The following is a 22,903-nucleotide window of genomic DNA, read 5'->3' as shown; positions in this document are numbered from 1 at the left end:
TATTTGGATATTTGAACTTGAGTATGTATAAAATGTAAATGATAAACTGTACATTTTTGATACACCAGAAAAATACATCAATATATTTCACGGCAGACATTTTTATTTGTCATGGGATAATAAGAAAAGGACAGGATATAACAATGATGGCTCCCTTCCAGTCAAGCGTCCCAGTAATCCATGAGAGAATGCTCATATATGTCTTAAGCTGTCAACGTTAGCTTGTTCATTCAACTAGTTTAGGTCTACTACATACATTAGCTAACCCAATGCTAACGCTACTAACTGCTAACTTTATCCTGCTTACATTAGCAGAATATTTCTCCATTGTGTGAAAGTCAGTCCTGAATGCTCGGCAACTATAGATTGTAGGCTGACATTAGCGACAATGTCCTTGGATTTGGGGCTGTTTACACGTCAGGAAGCCAGCTAACATTACCCATGAGCGCACTGTGTTCACCAAACACACTGGCTAGTTTTCGTCCTAAAATTCTTTTGTAATCTTGAAAGTGAAACATAGCGTTTGAAAATACGAATAAAGCCTTTTATTTCTATCATGAGGAGAAAAAAATGAGACAGACAGGCTAACAATAAAATTGAATTTGTTGATTCATAATATTATATGTCAATAACATGAAAAACATGTAAAAATATATACCAGATTAACTTACTGTATGGTAATAAATCTAGATTTTTGGCTGCCGGTATATCAATACGCTACGTATTGTATTTACATTGGAACAGTCTCATGTCAACATTGATAACCACATCTTTATTAAACAATTAACTTGTTAGCCAACTAAACAAAATCCACACAGCTTGCAAACATGGACAGGGATCCTCAGGGCCGCCCTTGCACTGTGACCTGTGTCACTGTGACCTGTGTCACTGTGTGGACAGCCACATTTTTCCTTCACTCCAGTAAAACCAGTAAGGCCGGTCAGACCAGAGATGACAAAGCGGGGCCATGAAGTATGTGGGCAGGGTTGTAAGCATTAGCTGCAGGAGAGAATGAGTCAAGCAGGACGGCAGTAGTGGTTCCTTAGAAAAGAAAAGCAGTTCCAAACCTGGAGTTCAAGATTTCCCCCAGGGGCTGCAAGATACTGTAAAACTCAGGAGTCACAAGATTTTTTTTTTTCTTGTGAAAAATTGGTTTTGCCTCATGAAGAAAGTATTAAAATGACTATTTGAACCTGCTAAATGCTTCACTTCACTAACTGTGTCTGTTTGGTGCTGAGCAGGTAGTGGGTCTTGGGAGGCTTTCCTCTGAAATAGCAACCTGCTGCAGCTGAAAATGACGCTACGAGAGCAGAATGAGCCATTGAGTTATGAACACCCCTGACAATGCCACATTGTCATTTAGAAAGACAAACTAAAACTGACTCTTAAAATCCACTATCCTCAGCAAAAAATGATATGAGCATTTGATGTTTTCTTGTGAGAGTGTTAAACCTGTTCTCGAGGTGGATCTCATCGACTGGCTCAGGCAAGCCTTCAGGCACCTTTCCATGAAGCGGGAGCTGGCTGAACTTGGCCAAGAAAAAAACTGGGTTCCATGTTTTTGATGCAAAAAGATCTGTAGATGAATGAAAACACCTGCTTCGTGGACAAGGATCCAGATCCTAACAGAACTGAATTAAAAGTAAATGTACAAGTAGTCATGAACACTGCTCTGCTCATGTGACAGAGACCATTAAATGCAGCAGCAGACTATAACAAATCAATGGACAGATGACACGGCTGTGCCACCTGTCATATCACTTTGAAGTGATGTCCCTTTGTCTTACATGCCTTTTGCCTCAGTTTCTCTCGACTCGTGTTTCTTCCTTGCCTCCTCTGCCTGCATCACTTTAGCATGGGGCACAAATATGTGAGGAGAGGATGGAGGATGTACAAGCTGAGAAATGAGAAGAAGGCCTGATCTCAAATACTCTGCCCATACTTTTCCCTGACTCATTCATTGGTCACAGGTGTGCTCAATTGCTCCAATGAGCCACCAGCTTCTCTCTTTGGGAAACACAGGGCCTCTTCCCACCAGAGTAAAACCCCTTTATTTACCTATACTGCAGCCAAATTACACATTTTGACTTTATCACCTTAATATTTAAATCACACCAGCTACACTGAATGTTAATGGAGTTGCTCAACCTGTTTGCAGTGTGAAACTCAATCAGATGAGCAGTCTGTTGAGAAAGAGGGAGGAGGCAAAATGAGAAGTGCATGAACTGGCGTAAGCGGCAAATCAAATGACAGCCTGCATGCTGTATCCTGGTGGCTGTTTGTTGTCTGGGGGCAAATTAGTGAGCAGAAGAAAGAAGGAACTAAAGTGGACTACATACAATAAAAAGGTAAGAGGACATATGAGTCAGAAAGTAGGAAATTTATCACACTGTTGACAATAAGAGCTTGACCTTTATGTCTCTCCTCTTTGGTTTCACTCTTTCTGCATTACAGTAAACAGCTTCCATGCGGTTTCTTTGGATCGTGTCCATTCTATCCACCTTGGTGTCCATGGGGCTGCTGGTGATTATTGCCGGCCAATATCAGGTGTTGGTAATGCTAGACAAGGGGTCTGAAAAGCTGCAAATGGTGTCACAGGAACTTGACAATGAGCATGCCAATAAAGAGATTTTCAAAGTGACTGTGGAAAAGCTGCTGGTTCAGGGAACAAAAGTGGTGCAGGACCTGGAGGCTGAACTGGCCAAACTCAGCCCAGAGTTGGAGAGGAAGAAAACAGAAAATGACGCCTGTCAAGCAGAAAAGGTGACAAGCTTCTCTTTTTCATGCTATTCTTTCACAAAACAATCTTTTATATGACACGGTCAGAGTGTGGGGCTGGTTATTTTGATTCACATATGGAAAAGCTGAATGTGCTATTACAGAAGAAAAAACATATCAGTAGCACAGAAACTCATTGTATGAATCAGGAAACCCAGGAGGACAGATTGAAGCTTAAAACAAATGATCACACCCAACTTATAGATTTGTTGCACCAGGATGATGCAGAGCAATGAGGCAGTCAAGAACCGGTAAAGCATCCACCCTTTAGAAAGTAAACAAATATAATTGTGAATACGACGTGCTTTGTGAAAACATTAAGGCCTTGGGCAGAGGTGGAGATGTATTATTATAAAGTACTTTTGACCCACTGAAGGGAACATGACCTACTGGATTGAACCACCTAACTGTGTATATATAGTATTTAAAACTATCTCCACCTACTACACCAGTTCCAACAGTTAATGTATTGTTGCAGATGTAATATTTACATATTTTTCTGCAGGATGGTACTTCTGCCCTTGTTGCTGATTTGATTCCATGTTTATTTAAGAAGCATTTTGAATGCACAAATTTCACTTTTTTTTGTTCTGGAGTATTTCCACATCGTTGCACTGATACTTTTAAAACTGCCTGTCTCCGCCTTGCGTGAATAACACACCTTGATGTAAAAGCATCCACTCTAGTCTTACAGGTTTGATTGTGAGGTATTAAAGTAAGTATTCAGTGTTTGTGTTGCACCTTATTTTGACAAGCATATTTCCTGTGTTACCATAGAAAACAAAAACTGGTGAGCTGGCCCGCATGGAGAAGAAACACCGTGAGACTGAAGGTATAACTCAAACATAATTTATGGTCAACAGCTGGTGCCACCATGTGGTCAAATACAACAATTACTGTTTAGGTCTGCATTGTTCCTTCTCTTTCTTTGTCTCCAAGCTACCTTAAAGGCAGAGTCTGATGCCTGGAAGGAAGAGATTATTTCTCTGAGAGCGCAGCTGACGGGCTACAGACTGATATGTGATCATGTGAAGAAGGACCCACTAGCTCTGTAAGCCACAAAAAAGTCTCTTGTCACGCAGAAGCAAGTGTTTTCTGGAAGGGAGCGTCCATAGTGGAATAATCAAATGTTTGTGTCCTTTAGGAAATTCTGTGGCAACAAAACCAGCTGAGCTTCTCCTGAAGACGGTATAAAATCTCAGCGACTGAACTGCAACTCCGATTCTGACTTTTGATATTTATCCTGTGATGTATGAAATGTTACTGATATACTGTTGAGCTAAAATGTTTCCCATAACACTGAAAATAAGAGTGGATTTTTTACTGAAATGTTTGTGATGCTCACAGGCTGTTTTTCTGTAGGATCATTTATCATATCTTAGGCACTTGTTTTAGTTTTTTGATATGTCTAGAAGGCCATATTTTGCTTTCATTAGACAGAGTACACGCACAAAATGAAGGGAAAGAGGGAGGTGGGTAGACAGTGTGATCACATGGCTGATGTCTTACAACCCTACATTTGCTGTCTTATCTAATGTCTTAGAATTGTCAAACTTTATTTATATAGCACCATTCATACAATTTATTGCAATTTAAACTGCTTTACACGTGACTGACAAGTTCATGAGACAATACAAATAAAAACAAATGAATATGAGTGAAATAAATGATAAAAATGCAAGAATAAAAAACGATTAGCATTAATAAATGCAATAAAAAGGTTTCAAACAAATAATTAAATACGATTTGAATAAAGGCCATAAAACATTATAAGACATCAAGCTGAAAAGGTGGGCTTCAGGTTCATGTTGTTTTTTTAAACTAATGCACTGTATTTTTAAATTATTTATTTTGCTCAAGAAGCATGAGCTCTCTCAAATGATGCAGTGTTTTATATCGTAATTTATTCTTACTTTATTTGCTTAATCATGTAGATTTTTTCATGCATATGTGAATCACTTTGAAACTGTGTTAATAAAGTAAGCTTTACTTTCTTATGTGCTGGACTGAAAACCCCATAAAACAGCAAATTGTTGTTAAAAACAGGGATGTACATAGAGAGCTGTACCTCCGAAAATGTCATTTTTTTAAAAAAAAAAAAAAAAAAAAAAAAAGCGTTTTACTGATGTTACTGATGAACATTGACCATGATATCAGAAACACTAAACTTGTGAAAGGAGGTGGCATTCAGCGTGACCCAGTAATGGTGACTGCAGCTTCTCAAGTGTGCCTGTTGTGTGTGTCTGAGTCACTGATGTAAACACGACACCTGCCACTTCAGAGAAGTCCATTTCCGACGATGATGAAATGTGATGCAGGGGTCTATAATGGACACTGGCCTGGTCACAGACGGGAAGATACCAGGAGAGGGCACATGTGGGCAGCGATGAGCAAGTGAATGCACAGCTGTAATTAAACACATAACTCTGAACGTTTTACTTGAATTGTTCCTTTACAGCAAATTTGTATCTTTAAATCATTTTTTTTTTGTCTTATGACTTAAATAAATGTAATATCATTTTTGGTGGTGTGGGGCCAGTATAAAGGATTTTTAGTGCCTTTTGTGCATGGTCTGTGCGGATATTAATAAGTTCATATTAACAGCCCGTTCAACAAGGGCAGAATAAGTGAAAGAGAAAAAACAACAACCGTTTTCAGTATCTTCTCTTATCAAATGAAACTTTCAGCCGGTATGGAGGGGTCGTGGTTTGCCGCCGACCCGGAGGACCCTCGTCCTGGTTGAGCAACACGACCTGCAGCGGGGTCAGCAGCAGGGACTCATCGTGCCGGACGAGGGAGGGCGGAGGGGGAGGAGGTGGAGGAGGAGGAGAGAGGTGAGTGGATGCAGTTTTGCCAACAAGCCGATTATTGAAGGCTACTGAGCCCTCTGTCAATATGCATCCGTCCTCTCATGGTCAAACAGAGGCGGACACAGTGCATCCGAGTTCTTCTTTTGACGGCGAGCGGGCTTCATTCATTACTGGAAACTACTGTTTTTAAAGGACGCTACAACTTTTTTATGGATTTATATTGTGACAACTCTTGTGAGGAAAACCATTTGTTTTTATGATATAAGATTCTGACACTTTCAATGTACTCTGGAAGGAGTTAAATTGGCATCCTGGTACTTAATTTTGTAGTTGCTGTGGTGTCACTGTTTTATACTTTAAAACCACAGCAGCTGCATGGTGTTTTACTTCAGAGAGTTTCAGGATTGTTCTTTTTTTGTAAAGGAAGTTAACACTAAAATAATGCCTCACACAGAAGCAACAGCTGCAGTAAACTTTATCAGTAAGTGAACTTTACAACCAGCCCCCTGCAAGCCAAATCCAGGGGCAAAAGCGCCCTCCCTGTTTTGCCTGTTTTAAAGTGCAAAGTGTAAAAATGACCAGCCTCTCCAGGAGTGCAGAGGAACCGAGAAGCATCAGCGAGAGTCCGACTCACAAACCGGAGACGCCCAAATACCGCAGCTGGAGCAGCCTCCGCTTCTCGAGATGGAGAAGTGGCTCCCAGAGGACGAGCCCCCCTACCACCCCCTCCCCAAAAACAGACAAGAGGGCCGACGTGACCAGGACGCTCTTCTCCTTGGTCAAGACTCACAATGATGACTACACGGCGGATCCCGATGGCCTGCTGGACACCAACGTGGACGGCGAAGAACCCGAGGATGACACTGCACAGGACCAGTCCACCTACTTCCAGAGGCAGTTTGGATCCATGCTGCAGCCGGGGGTCAACAAGTTCTCCCTGCGCATGTTTGGCAGTCATAAGGGTGTTGCCGCTGAGCAGGCCAGGGTCAAGAGCTTTGGAGTGTGGATCATCCACCCCTACAGTGACTTCAGGTAATGATGAGGTTGGGGTGTCCTCAGAACTTCATTTTCACCTCACACCACTTTCCTCTCAGTGCTGTTTGTTGTGGGAAGGTTTGTCTACATATTTCTGTGGAAAATATAGAAATTTGCCATTGATCTTTCATACATTTCCCTTGAAAGCATCCAGTTTTCATCCAACCAAACAGCCCGGGGTGGTGCTCAGATCCGATTGTTCCAAGGACAGACTGCAGTACAGCAGCTGATGTCATGGTTCCTCGTGCATGATAAGGCGATGAAGGGATTTGATTAGTGATACAGTATATAGGACAAGATCATTTGGATTAATGACAGCACTGGTGACTCCCTTTCTCCTTGCGTATGAGGAACTGCATTCATAGATCCTAATAGTTTAGTAATCAAATATATTCCATTTGATAAACATCCATTAATTTATTGCTCTCATTTGGCCTCACTTTTGCAGGATGTGCCAGATCATTTATCTTTTGCTTGCTTTATTGAGCAACGTCTTAGCATTGATGCCCAAGTAATCCATCTGTGGGGTCAATAATAATAGCTGCCATGAAATTTAAACAATTTTTAAACATCAGGCCTATGCCAGACAGAGAGGATAAACCCATGCAGAGGGATTATTGCCCATAAGAATCCCTATAATTCCAATCTTGCTCTATTATGCAATAATACACAGACAGCTGAAGGGAGGATTATCGAAGGCCTGCTCTCCTTAAACCGTATGCTCCAACTTCCCCTTTAGAATAGATGAGTTGGAACAGCACGTTTTTGGCACTCAGTTATCCTGTTTTGGGGTTAAGGTCAGTTAGCTGTTTTTTGTTTAGCGTTTTGAATCCAGTTTAAAGTCTGGTAAATAAGCAGCTGTTGCACTGATATGACCCTCTTATTGAACCAACATATAATATATGTATATATGCAGAGAGAGAGAAAGAGATGGAGAAGCATTTTGGGCTTTTATTCAGAAGTGGATGAAAAATAAGTGACAGGAAATGCAACAAAAGTCCCTCAGTGGAATCCAAAAGGGGGCGACTGATCACATTATATGGTACATTTTAACCCTCTTGTCACATCTTTATCTGCTTTCTTTTTTTGTTTATAGAGAAGATAAATATCCAAAACATAAATAAATCAAAGTATTGGACAAGTAAATGTCGTGGTTGCACCAGAGGAAAATCACCAGCATTCATCCTCTGAGGATCATGAATGTCTGAAGAAACTTAATTCAATAGTTGTTGAGATATTTCAGTCTTTCAGAAGTAGAAGAAGAACTTCTTTGCTTCTCTGCTTTAAAAAACTACAAACTATATTTCGTTAATAGTGCCCCTCTGTCACACATGTATATGCACATGCTTAAACAGCTATAATGCGGTCCAGGTTCTGAGTTATTAGCAGCAAGCAACCACTAATCTGTTGCAACATGAGAGGAGACGATAAGCAGTCATGTAAACCAGCGTGTAGACACAGAGGACATGGATACAAGAGATTGATGGAGGGATAAACGTGAATGAGAATGACGACTTAATCTATCAGTTCCTGTGTCTCCGCTCTGACTGGCTAAAGAAGAAGGTCATTTTCTCACAGGGTTCACGTTGCCATCACCGACGTGTGACGGTAATCAGAAATAGTCTGGTTCATATTCTGTTACTGTGCCTCTGTAATGCAAGAGACTGAGGGCAGCCCAAAGTGATTGACACTTGATGGAAACAATCTGTAAGGAAACCTAAACCGTGTAGCCGTGGTGTATAACGAGACACTGGAGACCTAAAGGAAAAAGGGACCAGTATGACATGAAGCAGACGGTGATGAGAGCAGCTATGTGCAGCGCACACGTCTGGGCTTCAGCATCAGAAAAGCAGCAGACTGCATACAGACATTTCCAGTAGCAGTGCTGTTTTCTTCATTGTCTTCTTTGATAGTACACTGGGTCTCATGAGGTAAATGCCATACATTTTTGATGAGCGGAGTTCCTCCTGTGACAGAAGCTGTTATGAGAGTAAGCCTCCCCCTGAGATGGGTCAAGCCCTGGATGACACACTGTCCTCCTGAGTGGATGACTTCACCTGACCTTCATAGCTGATTCAAATTCTCTAACTTAAAGGAATCATTTGATATTTTGTTAAATACGCATATTGGCTTTCATTCATATCCGTATACACATGCATAAACCAAGAACACTTACTGTACATGTATGAGCCCGTGTGAGGACTTTTTCCTCTGTGTACAAGTACATTTATGTACTCAGATCATGACACATGGAGGTTGCCATTCATACATTTAAAAGAAAAATTCTTAGCTTTTGCATCTGATTTAATGCAGCAGTGTGTTACTGTTAACCTGCAAAGGACAGGCTTGGATAGAAAAGGAAATATTTCCCAGCCCACCTTTGTAACTACACTGAGTGTGGCTGTTTGAAGCACTAAAACAAGGCGCAAAACCCTGAAGACTGAGGACATATTAATCAGTCTTCAGCCTTTGATTCTTCAGAGCTTCCTGGCCTGTCCGATGGCGTCGTCTGGCCCATGCATCTGAAATACAGGAACACCATTTAAATCAAATCTGATGTTTTTTTCTATCTGCTACTGCTCATTGTTTCCTTGTATTGACCCGTGCACATTGATCTGTTGCCTCTTACAGATAACTTGTCTGTGAGTTTTGAAGTTGTGTATATGGACTAGGTAACCTGCAAATGAATTGCCTTTCTCAGGATCAATAAAGTTCTCTGGATCTGAATCAAAGAAGTGATCTGTGAGCACTGTGGACCTCATCTTTGGTGTTATATCCTGTCCAGTTAACAATACATGTTTAGGGACACTGGATACACAAATGTGCAGTTCTGAAAAAATAAAAAGCTCATACTCCTCTTCTGTCCAGGTTTTACTGGGACATTGTGATGCTTCTGTTGATGATGAGCAATTTGGTCATTTTGCCGTGGGGAATCACCTTCTTTGAAGACCAGAACACCATGCCCTGGATCATCTTCAACGTCCTGTCTGACACTCTCTTCCTCATGGACCTGGTTTTCAATTTCCGCACGGGCATCCCGGGAGAGGACAGCCACATCATCCTGGACCCCAAAGAGATCCGCATGCATTATCTCCGCACCTGGTTCCTAGTGGACTTCGTCTCCTCCATCCCCGTCGACTACATCTTCCTCATCGTCGACCTTGAGTCCCGGCACGAGTCGTCTGACGTGTACCGCACCGCACGCGCCCTCCGCATCGTGCGCTTCACCAAGATCCTGAGTCTGCTGCGTCTTCTCCGGCTGTCTCGCCTCATCCGCTACATTCACCAGTGGGAGGAGGTAAAGGAAGGGGAGGAGGATGAGGGAGAATCAGAGAGACAGAGCTCATGTTCACATACAGACCACTACACATCAGAAAGTCATTTTTTTCCAATTTAATGTTGTGTTTTTACTCCATACAACTTCCTCTCCGTCAGATTTTCCACATGACTTATGACCTGGCCAGTGCTGTGGTGCGTATAGTCAATTTGATTGGCATGATGCTGCTGCTGTGCCACTGGGATGGCTGCCTGACCTTCATGGTGCCAATGCTGCAGGACTTCCCCCCAGACTGCTGGGTGTCCAAAAATAATATGGTGGTCAGTACATGTACATACGTACTACTCACATTCTCCTCATCTTACTCTGATGTGAAGTGTATTTTATCAAAGCAACATTATTGTGTCCTCTCCCCTTGTTTTTACTCCATTCTCCTCAGAATTCCACTTGGCACATACAGTACTCCTACGCCCTGTTTATGGCCATGAGTCACATGCTGTGTATAGGATACGGTGCCCACCCTCCAGAAGGCATGACTGACGTTTGGCTCACCATGATCAGTATGGTCGTGGGGGCCACCTGCTATGCCATGTTCCTCGGTCACGCAACTAACCTGGTCCAGTCGTTGGATGCCTCGCACCGCCAGTATCAAGAGAAGGTAATCATCCCTGCACAGACGTGACAAGATTAACAGACTGAAACATTTTGCAATACAGCTTCAGGTGTTTTGTGCCCCGGGAGCCTCACGTGGATGCTAATGTGATTCTGGCTGCGAGGTTTAATATCACAGCCATGTTTTATATCATAAGCTTGCTTACTTGCTCGCACTTTATTCATGGAAACTCTGCCAAATGCCAAGAGAATATGTGTATTACCTAATGGATTTTGTGGCCCTACTGTGACCCTTTCCAGGGGATTTTCACAAGATAAAGCAGAATGGATGATAGACAAATGGCGGCCCCTTTGTTCTGGATCACTGTTTGCTAATGCCCATTACAAATGAGTTTGTAATCCACTTAAAACTGGGAGGAAAAAACTGCTAAACAAATAGAATAAATGCATAATTATTGTGCTTAGAAATAATTCAGCAAACACATGGAACGAAATGTGACTAAATGTGACATCTGACATCAGCCCTGTGGAAATTCACTTACATCCTCATGAAGGTCAACTCGCCATGTGTTTTGTACAAATGTTTTCAGTATAAGCAAGTGGAGCAGTACATGTCGTTCCACAAACTGCCAGCGGATGTGAGACAGAGGATCCACGATTATTACGAGCAGCGATTCCAAGGCAAGATGTTCGATGAGGACAGCATCCTCGGAGAGCTCAGCGATCCGCTCAAAGAGGTTTGTCGTTCATGAAACCTTTGACCTGACTTCCTGTTGCTTTGCTCTCTTTCTCTCTGTCATTGTCACATTCCCACACAGATGCAAATTTAGGCCTGGGCGATAAGGTGGAAATCAATATATCGATTTAACAGTTGGCTATGTCTCAATTAATTGTTTTCAATCAATTGTTTACTTTATGAAATGTCAGAAAAAAATGAGCAGGGTGCAAGATTTGTCTAAACAACAGTCCAGAACCCACAGATGTTTACCAATTTCTGTCTTTTTAATTAATCAGTTAATAGACAAATGGTTTCAGCTCTGAATCAATATCATACTATTAATATTGTGTTTTCTTCAGATATTGATGTACTGTATGTTTAAAATATTTGGAAAATGTATGCAGAACCACATAAAATAGGATAATTGATCTTCAAAGTGCAGCAATCTGTGTTCCACTGTTATGCATCACATCAGACATTGTTGATCAATATGTTATTATTTTCTCCAGTAATTAGTCAGTCCATTAGTGGCTCTTCACACAAGAAAAACAAGAATTTCAATACTTATTTTGTTACTTTCTTATATCATTAATCTTCAACATTAAAACAACACAGTATGTTCATGTTAATTGTAAAGTGTGTGTAGATAAAATAACCATTTCTAGGCACCTCTTTGACCGTTCCTTAATGTCACCTGTCTCCTCTTTGTCTCACCATGCAGGAGATTGTCAGTTATAACTGTCGTGGACTGGTAGCCAACATGCCACTGTTTGCCAACACTGACCCTCATTTTGTGACAGTCATCCTGACCAAGCTGCGTTTCGAAGTCTTCCAGCCTGGAGACTTGATTATACGAGAAGGAACTCTGGGTCGGAAGATGTACTTCATCCAGCACGGCACTGTCACTGTTATCCCACGTGGCAGTAAAGAGATTACGCTCAACGATGGAGCATATTTTGGGGGTAAATTATTTGTCACAGACTTCAGCCTTCAAACAGTTCACTATCAAATGTATGCTTATGTAAAGCTGCAACTTTTGGCTGTTTTCAATATCAATCAGTTAATTAATCAATTAATCCATAGACACGGTTGCTTTAAAAGTTAAACTGACTGTCCCTGCCTTGGTCCAGAGATCTGCCTGCTCACCCAAGGACGACGCACAGCCACCGTGAAGGCTGACACCTACTGTCGCCTTTACTCCCTGAGTGTGGACAGTTTCAACGAGGTCCTGGAGGAGCATCCTCTGATGAGGAGGGCGTTTGAGAGTGTGGCTGTGGACCGACTGGGACGGGTCGCCCGCAGACCCAGTTATCAGCCTCCCCCACCTGAGTGACGTCCTCGGTACCAACAGTGAGAGACTGCGGCCAGACATGTGGAGGACATTTGTCACACTTTGACTGAACTCGACCACATAACAAAGAAACCGTCCATGTAAATTCTACTGATTGCTTTTTACTTTAGTGCTCAGTGATGGACAACCTGATGGAGCCCCTCACTTTTATTTATTAACATATTATCGCTGCATTTGTACCTTCAGTTGATTTCATTTCATTACTTGAATCTCAACAAGCTACATGAATATTTTTGTGTTAGATCTTTATGAGCGTTTCATCTTAGATCCATCGTGTAATTTACAAACTGTATTATGGTGATACACGTGCTTTTTACCAATGGCAGCAGCTGTAAATACTGCTTTAAGGATCACTCTCAGATGCCTGTGTGCTTTCTGAGACTGCTATTTCATTATCCATCACATCGTTCAAAGGAGATATTAGAAGCACACAGGAGCACCAGCTGGGTGATCCATCATACAGCTGTAAGTAGCACTGATTTAAATGAGCCCTCAGGTCTGTAGGTTGAATCAAGTCAGGGTTTAATACTGGTGTTCACTGAGGATAAGCTGCTGTGATGTAATAACCGTACAGAGACAGATTGTACACAGTTATACATCATTGTTTAAATTGCCACATTTCTTTGAACTCACATTTGAGCTCGGACAAAGCTCAACAAATGATGAGTCTACCTTTGCATCTCTACAATTTAGTATCCACTTTTCTAAGGTGTTTTTTTTCCCCACAAATGTGAATAGGCTTAACACTAACAGGTTGATAGTCCAATCAACCATGCAATAAGAATAAATACTGATATTGATAAGATGAGTAATGGTTTAAATCTGTAAGTCACCTTCTCGAATGTTTGTGTGCTGCAATGATTGATCCAGAATATTTTTTGCTGGTAAATTTGATGCAGTGAAAAAAAATAACTATTGTTAAAATGTATTATTGAAATGTATTTATTAGTTAATTAATTTATCACATGAATTTGTTCAATATTGAACACATTACTTATCCTGTCCTCTTTCATAATTTCATTTTTTCTGCTGAATGGCCCTCATTCCGATGTCATGTAAATTTAAATATTTCTACCCTGACCTTAAACGTGATATAAAAATATATTTTTACCTATACAGTTTGTTTCAGAGATGTAATTCATAACGGCATATGTCCATGCACACACAAACACAAACACACACACACACACACACACACACACACACACACACACACACACACACACACACACACCTTTGAGGGGCGGTTCGTTGTCTGCATGTTGTGCAACCAGAACTTTTTAAAAGCCTGTGCAGCGCTGCGGCTGTGTTTTTGGTGACACTTTCCGGTCCTTGTGCATCCACTTCCTGTCTACATTTCATAAACTCGGGACGTAGAGAAGGTAAGAAAAACCGACTTGTTTGCTAACTTACATCAATCAGTTCATCGTTTTTAATTGATGTTTATGCAGCTTGCATTGCAGCAGGTATTAGCGAATTCATTCACGCGTTGTCGGTTTGTAGTTTTGGGTGCTACATCGCAAATTCGCCGCTTTTATTCTGACATTGCAAGGTTAACCGCTAGCTAATTTAGCTTAGCGCTAGGCTAGCCGTCGCTAGCAGTATGCGCATGGAGGTCAGTTTGTACCCTCAATATGACTAAGTGAAGACCAGACAGTTTAGATTTATCCACAGTTACTCAGTTTCTTTACCAATGTGCAAACGTTAAACTTTACAGCTGGAGTTTTACGATTAATAACACTGTTAGGATTCGCCTTCACCTTCGTTAGCTAACGTGCTGGCGGTACCTCTGACATAACATCATCACATAAGAAGTTACACAAGATCTCCGACAATGCTGTCCCAATGTCAAAACATATTTAATTCTAGTACATATTGGTCCTCCCCATCAAATGAAAGTTAATCCAGTGTTTGTTTCGGTCATTGTGTTGAAATAATCTTCATCCGCGGCTTAAACTGAACCAGCGTCGGCTTTTTCACTCGACTTGTTTTGATTCTGCTCATTGGTCTCAAAACGCTCCAGAGCTCTGGATTAAAACATGTTGTACACAGTTGATAGGAGCATTAAATTACATATATAAAATACATATTGATGACTGGTTGGTGAGTCCAAAATGAAATTTACACATATTTTCAAATGGCACTCTCCAGTTTTGTAAATACGTCTCAGAGATATTCAGTTGTATCTCTTACTGCAGTAGAGTCAAATCCATACCTGAGTTTTTGGTATTAAAACTCAAGTTTTTGTACGTAATACTTTTGTCATTACACAGTTCTCCAGTGTTAGATGTCTAAACTCAAGTACTTACTTATCAACTATTTTGTTAATCAATTAACTGGCTAAGTTTTAAAAAAAAAATATTTAGGTATTGTTATTGAGCAAAAATCCCAAACATTTTCTGGCCCCAGCCTCTCAAATGTGAGAATTTGCCCTCTTTGTTTCTCTGGTTTCATTGTTTTATATCATTGGAAACTGATCATCTTTGGGTTTTGAACTATTGGTCAGAATAAAACAAAACATATGAAGATGCCACATTGGACTTTCTGAGATGTGATTGACCCAGCTGCAAATGAATCAATAATGAAAATAATCATTAGATGCAGCCCTGACTCTGACTGTCCCTCATTTCATGTTTGTTTGATATGTTTTGTTTGACTTGCCATGTCATGGTCTCTCCTCCCTGCAGGAAGTATGCTGTCCCTGGCTCGAGTAGTGGTGAGTGGGGTGGCTCGTGCTCCAGCTGCTGTCAGCCAGGGTGGAGTGACTGCAATCACCCGATTCAACAGCACAGCACAGGTACCGACCTGATACATTGTTTAAAAAAGGACATTTTAATGGTAGCAATGGGGTTAACCTTTTATGTGTTTGTCTTACTTTTCCAGAGTGCTCCTAAGAAAACGACTTTTGGACCACTGGCAGATGAGGACAGAATTTTCACAAACCTTTATGGCCGCCATGACTGGAGGTAACACCCCTGATCTCATGTGCTCTGGAAAATCTAAAACATAATATTAATTTGATTGATCCACTTACACAATGCAAAATAATATGCTGAGGAGTAAATGTAAAAGAAGAATCCCAGTTCTGCATGTTTTTGACCTTGAGTTCTTTGTGCTTCAGGCTGAAGGGGGCGATGAAGCGCGGTGACTGGTACAAAACTAAGGAGATCCTTCTGAAGGGAGTTGACTGGATCCTCAATGAGATCAAAGTTTCTGGCCTGCGTGGGAGAGGTGGAGCTGGTTTCCCAACAGGCATGAAGTGGAGCTTCATGAACAAGCCCAGCGATGGCAGGTCAGTGAGGACACAAACAGATGCACATATATCAGCTCTTTTATTATTAGCAATTATTTTCATACTAAGTATTTTGATCATTCATCAAAAATTAACCATATCTTGCTATCAGCAGTTAATGTTAATTCTTTTGACATTTTCACATACCAATTAGCTTGATATTTTAATCATTCTTTCTGAAAACCAGCAAGTTAGATTTTCATCAGTTCCATCCCCATCAGCCATTTAAAGGAAGCCATTAAGGCAGGCAGCCAGCGAGGGGGGTGGTCATTGAATAAAGATACAAAGTTGTGTTGGGGTGAAATGACATTTGCTGTATTAAACACTGTTCTAACTTCTTGCTTCAGGCCAAAGTATCTGGTGGTGAATGCAGATGAGGGAGAACCTGGCACCTGTAAGGACAGGGAAATCATGAGGAACGACCCACACAAGCTGGTGGAGGGCTGCCTGGTCGCTGGGAGGGCCATGGGGGCGCGTGCTGCTTATATCTATATCAGAGGAGAGTTCTACAATGAATCGTCCAACTTGCAGGTGAAAATGGACAGACTGAAGCAATACAAACTTTAAAATGATCAAATCAAATTATGGATAAGGGTAAAATACCATTCCTGTATGATATTTATTTTACAGATTTTACTATTAACTCACAAAATCTGCATTAGCAAGGGCTGAGTGTTTCTGTTCAGGGATTTCTCGAGTCTCGAATGACTCAAAAATGTGATGAAATATGGAATATTCCACATATTTTGTGTGTTAGTCTAATATCTCATCTAATCTAATAATCTGAACTCGACTGATGTCCTCTTCAAAACTGTTCTCAAAGTTCGAGAAGGAACATCAGTGCCCAAATCCACGTATCTTAATCTAATTTCACTTTGTCCAGTCATGACCTCATTTTAGATAAAACCAAATTGCTGTTGATATCATGGCAATGTCTTTTCTGTCGCCACATTCGAAGCTGGCTTCGTATTGATTTTTGGTACCTTCATAGCTTTATGTACAACACAGCGTATGATTGTACAAGACTCTGTAATCATTCATCCTAAAACCATTATATTTTCAATATCTCTTCGTAGGTGGCTATCAATGAGGCCTATGCTGCCGGCCTCATTGGGAAGAATGCCTGTGGTTCTGGTTATGACTTTGATGTGTTTGTGATGCGTGGTGCTGGAGCGTACATCTGTGGAGAGGAGACTGCTCTTATTGAGTCCCTGGAGGGAAAGCAGGGGAAGCCCCGCCTGAAGCCCCCATTTCCTGCTGATGTGGGTGAGTTCCAGACCACAGGTCGAGTGTACAAGTGTGGGACGAATTGCAAAGCATTAACACAAACAAAAACAATTGTACTTTCCAAATAAAAGTAGTTGTGAAATATCCATCTCACTCCTGCCACTATCTCAAAGGTGTATTTGGTTGCCCAACAACTGTTGCCAATGTGGAGACTGTATCAGTGGCGCCCACCATCTGCCGTCGTGGAGGCTCGTGGTTTGTGGGCTTTGGCAGAGAGAGAAACTCCGGCACAAAGCTCTTCAACATCTCCGGCCATGTTAACCACCCCTGCACCGTTGAGGAGGAGATGTCCATCCCCCTGAAAGACCTCATTGAGAGGCACGCAGGTACATGTCACACAGAGCATGTGACACAAAGTCTATCCAGCGTTGTAATGAGCCTCCTGCTCAAATTCAGTTAGGCAACATTTTTGAGTTGATGATAACAACTTGGGTCTCAAAGTGGGAGATAGAGTTAGATGTTTGATATTTTATGACAAGAGTAATGGGATTTTGTCAAGAAAATACTTCTTATTGTAAGAAAATTGCTTCGTCTTGAGAGCTGAAAGGGACCCCTGAATATATTCTGTTATACATTTGTTTATCTGCATGTGTTTTCCTGCACTAGGGGGGTTGTGGACTGAAAAGATTAAGACAGCTTAAGCACAGCCTTACTGAATGCAGTTTTTTTACTTAATTGAAACAAACATCTGTCTGGTAGGTGGAGTGCGTGGTGGGTGGGATAACCTGCTGGCTGTAATCCCCGGTGGCTCCTCAACACCCCTCATTCCCAAGAACGTGTGTGAAGAGGTGCTGATGGACTTTGACGGCCTCATCCAGGCTCAGACTGGCCTGGGCACCGCTGCGCTTATCGTCATGGACAAATCTGTAAGTTTGTCAGCTCTGCAGCATAATTCATGACGCCCCAAGACATAATCAAACATCTGTTACATTGGTGGATGCATTGTTTTTGCAGACTGACGTCATCAGAGCCATCGCCCGCCTGATTGAGTTTTACAAACATGAGAGCTGCGGCCAGTGCACACCCTGCAGAGAAGGTGAGTGCTACTTCAGTGTCATTTTATGCATCAACTACGCCGACCTTAACGCTACACACATTGGGTCTCTACCTTTTACAAACCTAAAAATACATTGTTTTTCCCCTTTCCTTTGTGTCTGTAGGTGTGGACTGGATGAATAAGATGATGTGGCGTTTTGTGCAAGGCAATGCACGGCCAACAGAGATCGACATGATTTGGGAGCTCAGTAAGCAGATTGAGGGACACACTATCTGTGCTCTGGGAGATGGTGCAGCTTGGCCAGTGCAGGTAAACACATGGGTTGTTGTTCCTCTTCCAGGAATTGACACAGTCTTTTTTTTTTGCAAATAATCTCTGATTTACTGTTTTTATTCAATTCTGTTGTTATTCTGCTTTAACTCAAGCTAAATTAATGAACAATTTTCTTCTGTATTCTCTTGTCTGTGCTCTCAGGGATTGATCAGGCACTTCAGGCCTGTGATGGAAAGCCGAATTTCTGAATACGAGCAGCAGAAGCAGGCCAGGGCTTAAATGGCTCCTCCACCTCCTTGAACTTCTTCTCTTGCCTCACATGTCCCAGCCCTGTGTCCTTGAAAATTATTTAACGCGATAATGTGCCGTCTGATCACCTCATCATCAAGTTTTACATTGATGTGTCTGCCTTGTCTGAATAAAGTTATATGAACCTTCAAGAGACTTTTGTTCTGTCTTTGTAATATTTTAATCTCAATCTTTTTGAAGCGTTTTACATGTAGAAAATTGTACAAAGGAACATCTAACAATAACCATTTTGTTCATATTTTTCAAACAGGTAGTTTCAATTTAATGGAGTTGTTTTTGATAATCTCCACTATATAATGCAGTTATTATTAAAGTACTATTTCTTCTCTTTCCAATTTTTATTATGCAATGTTTAGGGATGTGACAGCACACAGTAGTAAAACATTCAGCACAGCCAGGGTTAAATTTACTTGAACGCTTATTATAGAAAGAATAGACACAATAAATTTATCAAATAAATCGAATAAAGATGCGAGTAAATACAGCTACCAAATGATAAGCGTGGTTTTACCTTTTCAAGCATCCGTTTCTAAACAGATTCAAAGCCACTCCACAGACAATGCAGACACAGCTGTCATTGTCTTAAATCTCGCGATAACTCCATGCTTGGCAACCTTTCTCGTGTCACGTGATGTGGGCAGAATTTTCACCGCGGCTTCATTTCGGTGGATGTTTGTCACGGTAAGAAATGGATGCCTTTTTGAATTGTTTACAAAGACATAAGCCAAAATTAATAGCGTTTCCTCTCATGGATACAGCTTTAAAACGCATAGATACAAAACAGAAGAAAGCACCATGGAACACAATTTAAAATAATGTTAAAATATATGAACACAGCAGTCTCGCTTTTAGTTGAAGCGGTGCATGTGTCGACCAGGGTCCATTGCCTCCATCCTTTCTGGCAACTAGCTCAGGCCTAACGTTAGCTGTGTTTTCAGTTTTTATTTCATTGGTCGTAAATGAAAAACACCCACCTTTCATTAAACGTGTCCGTTTTTAGCAATTGAGCTTTGTTTTCAACGAATCCAGTCTCCAATGTTTGATTATCTAACCAAAATATCCGCTTCCTCGTACGTATGAGGGTTAACCTAACGCTAGCCTCACGTCTGCCACTGCAGTCATCTGCTACAGTCGCTTTAGCTTAGCCTGGTAACACAACTTACATGGTGCATTGTCAGTGTGCATGCAACAACAGTGTGGTCCTGTGTTACAGCTCCATACGGCTGGAGTTACTGTATGAAATCATCAGCATGGAAATGTTGAAGATAGAGCAAGTCATTGTTGGGAGTGAGAGGAGGTCCACATCAGCGGAGATCAAGTCTGAACCCGCGGTCGTCCCTCTGCAGTCCTGTAAGCTAACATTTCTATGCGTAAGTTAGTTCATACACGATGTGATGCAGTGAATCCAACTGTGACTGCCTAAGTAGACAGGCTTTGATGCTGTGCAGCATCTATCTGTTCCCTCTACTCTGTTCACCAATAATCAAGCAGCTCATGTCATCGTGATGCAGATCAGCATGAGAGTCTGCAGTGTTTCCAGTGCTTCATCACCTTCTGTAACGCCAAAGCCAAGGAGAGACACATGAGGAAGAGTCACCGGGAGCAGTACAAGCAGCAGCTCCAGCAGGTAGGGAGAAGAGACTGAACATGCCATGTCTGGTTTCAGGTAGTGTTGGTTGTCAAAAGTATCGATACTTAAACACTTTTGCGATACCACATGTTTAAAATGATTTAATCTTTATTTATAACAATCAGTAGTGTTGAAAGTACTGTGTACGTGTTGTGGTGTTGAGAATCGCAGTTTCAAATTCTGGTATTGTGACAGCATTATTTGTTACAATTTCCCATAGAGTAAACTTGATGTGAAACATTGAGTTAGGATTCACATTTTGAACCAAGTTTCTGCTCATCATTTTTAGACTAATACGGTCTTCACTTGCTACAAGTGTGACAAGTGCTTCTCCTCCTCTGATGAGCTCAGCCAGCATCAGGCCACCCACAGCAGAGAGGAGAAGCCCTTCAGCTGTTCCTACTGCCGGAAAAACTTCTTCACCTTCACAGAGGTGAGGGCACAGCAGGCTACATGTAAGCCTGTTTTTTGTGCTTGGGAAATGATAAAATAATTGTTTATTGTCTATGATGAATATTAAATGTGTTGCAGCTGAACAAACACAGACGACATGAGTGCATAGAACGACGGTGTCCCTGCAGGGACTGTGGCGCCATGTTCCCCAGTCCTTCACGACTTCGCAACCATCGCATTGCTGTGCACCCCCAGTGCCCGGTAGTGGCCGATGACATCAACACCTTCCAGTGCTGCAAATGTAGTCGTGGTTTCCAGACAGAAGAAGAGCTCCTGCTGCACCAGGAGAGATTCGCCAGTGATCTAAACTGTGATGTTAAGCCACAGGGCAAAAAACGTGGCCGTAAACCCAAGTACGCAACTCAGTTAGCGATGATTGACAACAAGAAGATCAAACAAGAAGAGGAAACAGGCGATTGCAAAGGATACGATGACTCTACAACAGAGGGATGCCCCTCCAATGAGCCGCAAGCTCAGCTCAAGATCCCTTGTCCAGAAGCAGACTGTGACCTCATATTTCCTTCTGTTGCAGCCCTGCGGGCACACAAGAGGGAGACGCATGGGCCTCCCCCCCGCAAGGCTCACACATGCACAGAGTGTGATGAGAGCTACGCTCGGCTTGAGCTGCTCAAAGCGCACATGGCGAGGGCTCACCACTCTGGATACACCTGCCCCACCTGTGGAAAGATCTTTGCACGAGAGAGCAGCCTAAAGATTCACCAGAACACCCACACTGAGGGAGAGGAGGGAGCAGAGCAAAGATAATATATGGGGAAAAGACTGTATCTTCATCTTACAACATTCAGTTAAATGATTGTCAGAGTATTTCTATCATATTCTCCTTAGTATAGATAGAAGATATCTATGTGAATATTTCAGGGTGAGAGTTTTTGAAGGGACGTTATGCAACACAATTGAATTATGGGGGTTGTTTCTGGATTGCCATTTTTCAGTTGCTTTTAGAAAGACATCCTACACCTGTGAATAAAACTCTATACCAATCTGTACATAGTTATGATTTATGTCCACTAGAAGCTCATGTCACAAGGGCCTTTTTGCTGTCCATATTACCTCTATTGTACCTGAAATGTTTTATATTCATTGTAGAGCAACTAGCTGATTCTCCCTCAATTGTGGGAACATTTTGTATATAAGCTGTACTATTTTATTTTCAAGAAAACTCTGTGACAATTACATGGTGAACGTAATTCCTGAACACAGTAAAATCCAAAACCTGATGAATGGGCCAGGGTATGGGATTCTGTACAATGGCACTTAAATGATGCAATGTTATGGTCTTAAATTTCTTTATCAAAAAGTAAATAATTGTTGAATTAAACAATACTTACAGTTCCATGGTGTCTTTGGCAGACCCTCGATGAAAGTGTGTGTATGAATGGCTGAATGAGAGGCAGAGTTTAAAGTGATGTCAAGATTGAAAAGCGCAAAATAAGTGCAGTCTATTTAGCATTTACCTGTGCAGTGGGTGGATCATTTTCAGTTTCTGTGTAAATTACTACCCAGTGGTGTAAAGTATATAAGCACAATATTGAGGTTCTTCAAGTACTACTTGAGTATCTCCATTTTATGCTACTTTATACTTCTACTTCACGACATTTCTAAAGGAAATACTGTACCTGTTACTTGACATTTATTTTGCAGATTAATTTTTTTTAAGATTTACATAAAAACATATCTACTCATAAAATATGGTGCATTGTTATAGATTTAAATACCCAGTACACAAAGCAGTTAACATGAGCTTTGATATTATAATTCATTATGCCATTCTGCATAAACAGTACTTTACATACTACTTTTATTATATTACTTTTTGTAATGGAGTATTTGTACATTAATATATTGCTGCTTTTACTAAGTAAATGTTTCGAATACTTTCTCCATTACTGGTACTATCATAATCTGACGTCTGGATCACACAATTTTCAATTCGTACACAAAACAAAAACATCCTATAGAAAACTGCTTTACTCAAGCGAAGTCGCTCAGTGTCTCGAAATTGGAGCGCCCTGGCTCGGAGAAGTTCGTTTTCCCATGATGCACCTGTGGTTCCTCTCTAT

General features: G+C 41.3%; 3 protein-coding genes and 1 long non-coding RNA gene across 4 annotated transcripts; all 4 read left to right on the top strand.

Annotated features, from left to right (window-relative positions):
• The first annotated feature begins 2,683 nt into the window (after nucleotides 1-2,683).
• On the top strand, nucleotides 2,684-3,791 carry LOC143335659 (uncharacterized). The gene is made up of 3 exons (XR_013078438.1): nucleotides 2,684-2,763; nucleotides 3,556-3,610; nucleotides 3,718-3,791. It is a non-coding gene; the product is annotated as an uncharacterized LOC143335659 (long non-coding RNA).
• Nucleotides 3,792-5,667: 1,876 nt separating this feature from the next.
• Nucleotides 5,668-13,699, top strand: hcn3 (hyperpolarization activated cyclic nucleotide-gated potassium channel 3). The gene is made up of 7 exons (XM_076755369.1): nucleotides 5,668-6,620; nucleotides 9,492-9,921; nucleotides 10,059-10,220; nucleotides 10,340-10,558; nucleotides 11,103-11,249; nucleotides 11,952-12,192; nucleotides 12,361-13,699. The coding sequence occupies exons 1-7, from the start codon at nucleotides 6,163-6,165 to the stop codon at nucleotides 12,561-12,563; spliced, it is 1,860 nt and encodes a 619-aa protein (XP_076611484.1). The 5' UTR covers nucleotides 5,668-6,162; the 3' UTR covers nucleotides 12,564-13,699.
• Nucleotides 13,700-13,799: 100 nt separating this feature from the next.
• Nucleotides 13,800-18,870, top strand: ndufv1 (NADH:ubiquinone oxidoreductase core subunit V1). Its single transcript, XM_076755288.1, has 11 exons — nucleotides 13,800-13,963; nucleotides 15,269-15,378; nucleotides 15,465-15,547; nucleotides 15,703-15,873; nucleotides 16,221-16,404; nucleotides 16,950-17,139; nucleotides 17,274-17,486; nucleotides 17,860-18,026; nucleotides 18,115-18,196; nucleotides 18,321-18,466; nucleotides 18,632-18,870. The coding sequence occupies exons 2-11, from the start codon at nucleotides 15,274-15,276 to the stop codon at nucleotides 18,707-18,709; spliced, it is 1,419 nt and encodes a 472-aa protein (XP_076611403.1). The 5' UTR covers nucleotides 13,800-13,963; nucleotides 15,269-15,273; the 3' UTR covers nucleotides 18,710-18,870.
• Nucleotides 18,871-19,384: 514 nt separating this feature from the next.
• On the top strand, nucleotides 19,385-22,178 carry LOC143334837 (uncharacterized). The gene is made up of 5 exons (XM_076753766.1): nucleotides 19,385-19,420; nucleotides 19,953-20,089; nucleotides 20,251-20,366; nucleotides 20,659-20,802; nucleotides 20,901-22,178. Exons 2-5 carry the CDS (start codon nucleotides 19,990-19,992, stop codon nucleotides 21,585-21,587), a joined length of 1,047 nt encoding a protein of 348 aa, XP_076609881.1. The 5' UTR covers nucleotides 19,385-19,420; nucleotides 19,953-19,989; the 3' UTR covers nucleotides 21,588-22,178.
• The last annotated feature ends 725 nt before the right edge of the window (nucleotides 22,179-22,903 follow it).

Source organism: Chaetodon auriga, chromosome 17 (genome assembly GCF_051107435.1).
Source record: "Chaetodon auriga isolate fChaAug3 chromosome 17, fChaAug3.hap1, whole genome shotgun sequence".
In the NCBI taxonomy this organism is placed as follows: domain Eukaryota; kingdom Metazoa; phylum Chordata; class Actinopteri; order Chaetodontiformes; family Chaetodontidae; genus Chaetodon; species Chaetodon auriga.
Note: the sequence above shows the minus strand (reverse complement) of the source record. Positions and strands in the feature narration are given on the sequence as shown.

Excerpts from the sequence above, each read along its gene's own strand:
- hcn3 (XM_076755369.1), top strand. The coding sequence starts at position 6,163 with ATGACCAGCCTCTCCAGGAGTGCAGAGGAACCGAGAAGCATCAGCGAG. Across the intron at positions 6,621-9,491 it reads CACCCCTACAGTGACTTCAG|GTTTTACTGGGACATTGTGA; the intron begins GTAATGATGAGG and ends TCTTCTGTCCAG. Across the intron at positions 10,559-11,102 it reads ACCGCCAGTATCAAGAGAAG|TATAAGCAAGTGGAGCAGTA; the intron begins GTAATCATCCCT and ends AAATGTTTTCAG.
- ndufv1 (XM_076755288.1), top strand. The coding sequence starts at position 15,274 with ATGCTGTCCCTGGCTCGAGTAGTGGTGAGTGGGGTGGCTCGTGCTCCA. Across the intron at positions 18,027-18,114 it reads TTATCGTCATGGACAAATCT|ACTGACGTCATCAGAGCCAT; the intron begins GTAAGTTTGTCA and ends TTGTTTTTGCAG. Across the intron at positions 18,467-18,631 it reads GTGCAGCTTGGCCAGTGCAG|GGATTGATCAGGCACTTCAG; the intron begins GTAAACACATGG and ends CTGTGCTCTCAG.
- LOC143334837 (XM_076753766.1), top strand. The coding sequence starts at position 19,990 with ATGGAAATGTTGAAGATAGAGCAAGTCATTGTTGGGAGTGAGAGGAGG. Across the intron at positions 20,090-20,250 it reads GGTCGTCCCTCTGCAGTCCT|ATCAGCATGAGAGTCTGCAG; the intron begins GTAAGCTAACAT and ends ATCGTGATGCAG. Across the intron at positions 20,367-20,658 it reads ACAAGCAGCAGCTCCAGCAG|ACTAATACGGTCTTCACTTG; the intron begins GTAGGGAGAAGA and ends CATCATTTTTAG.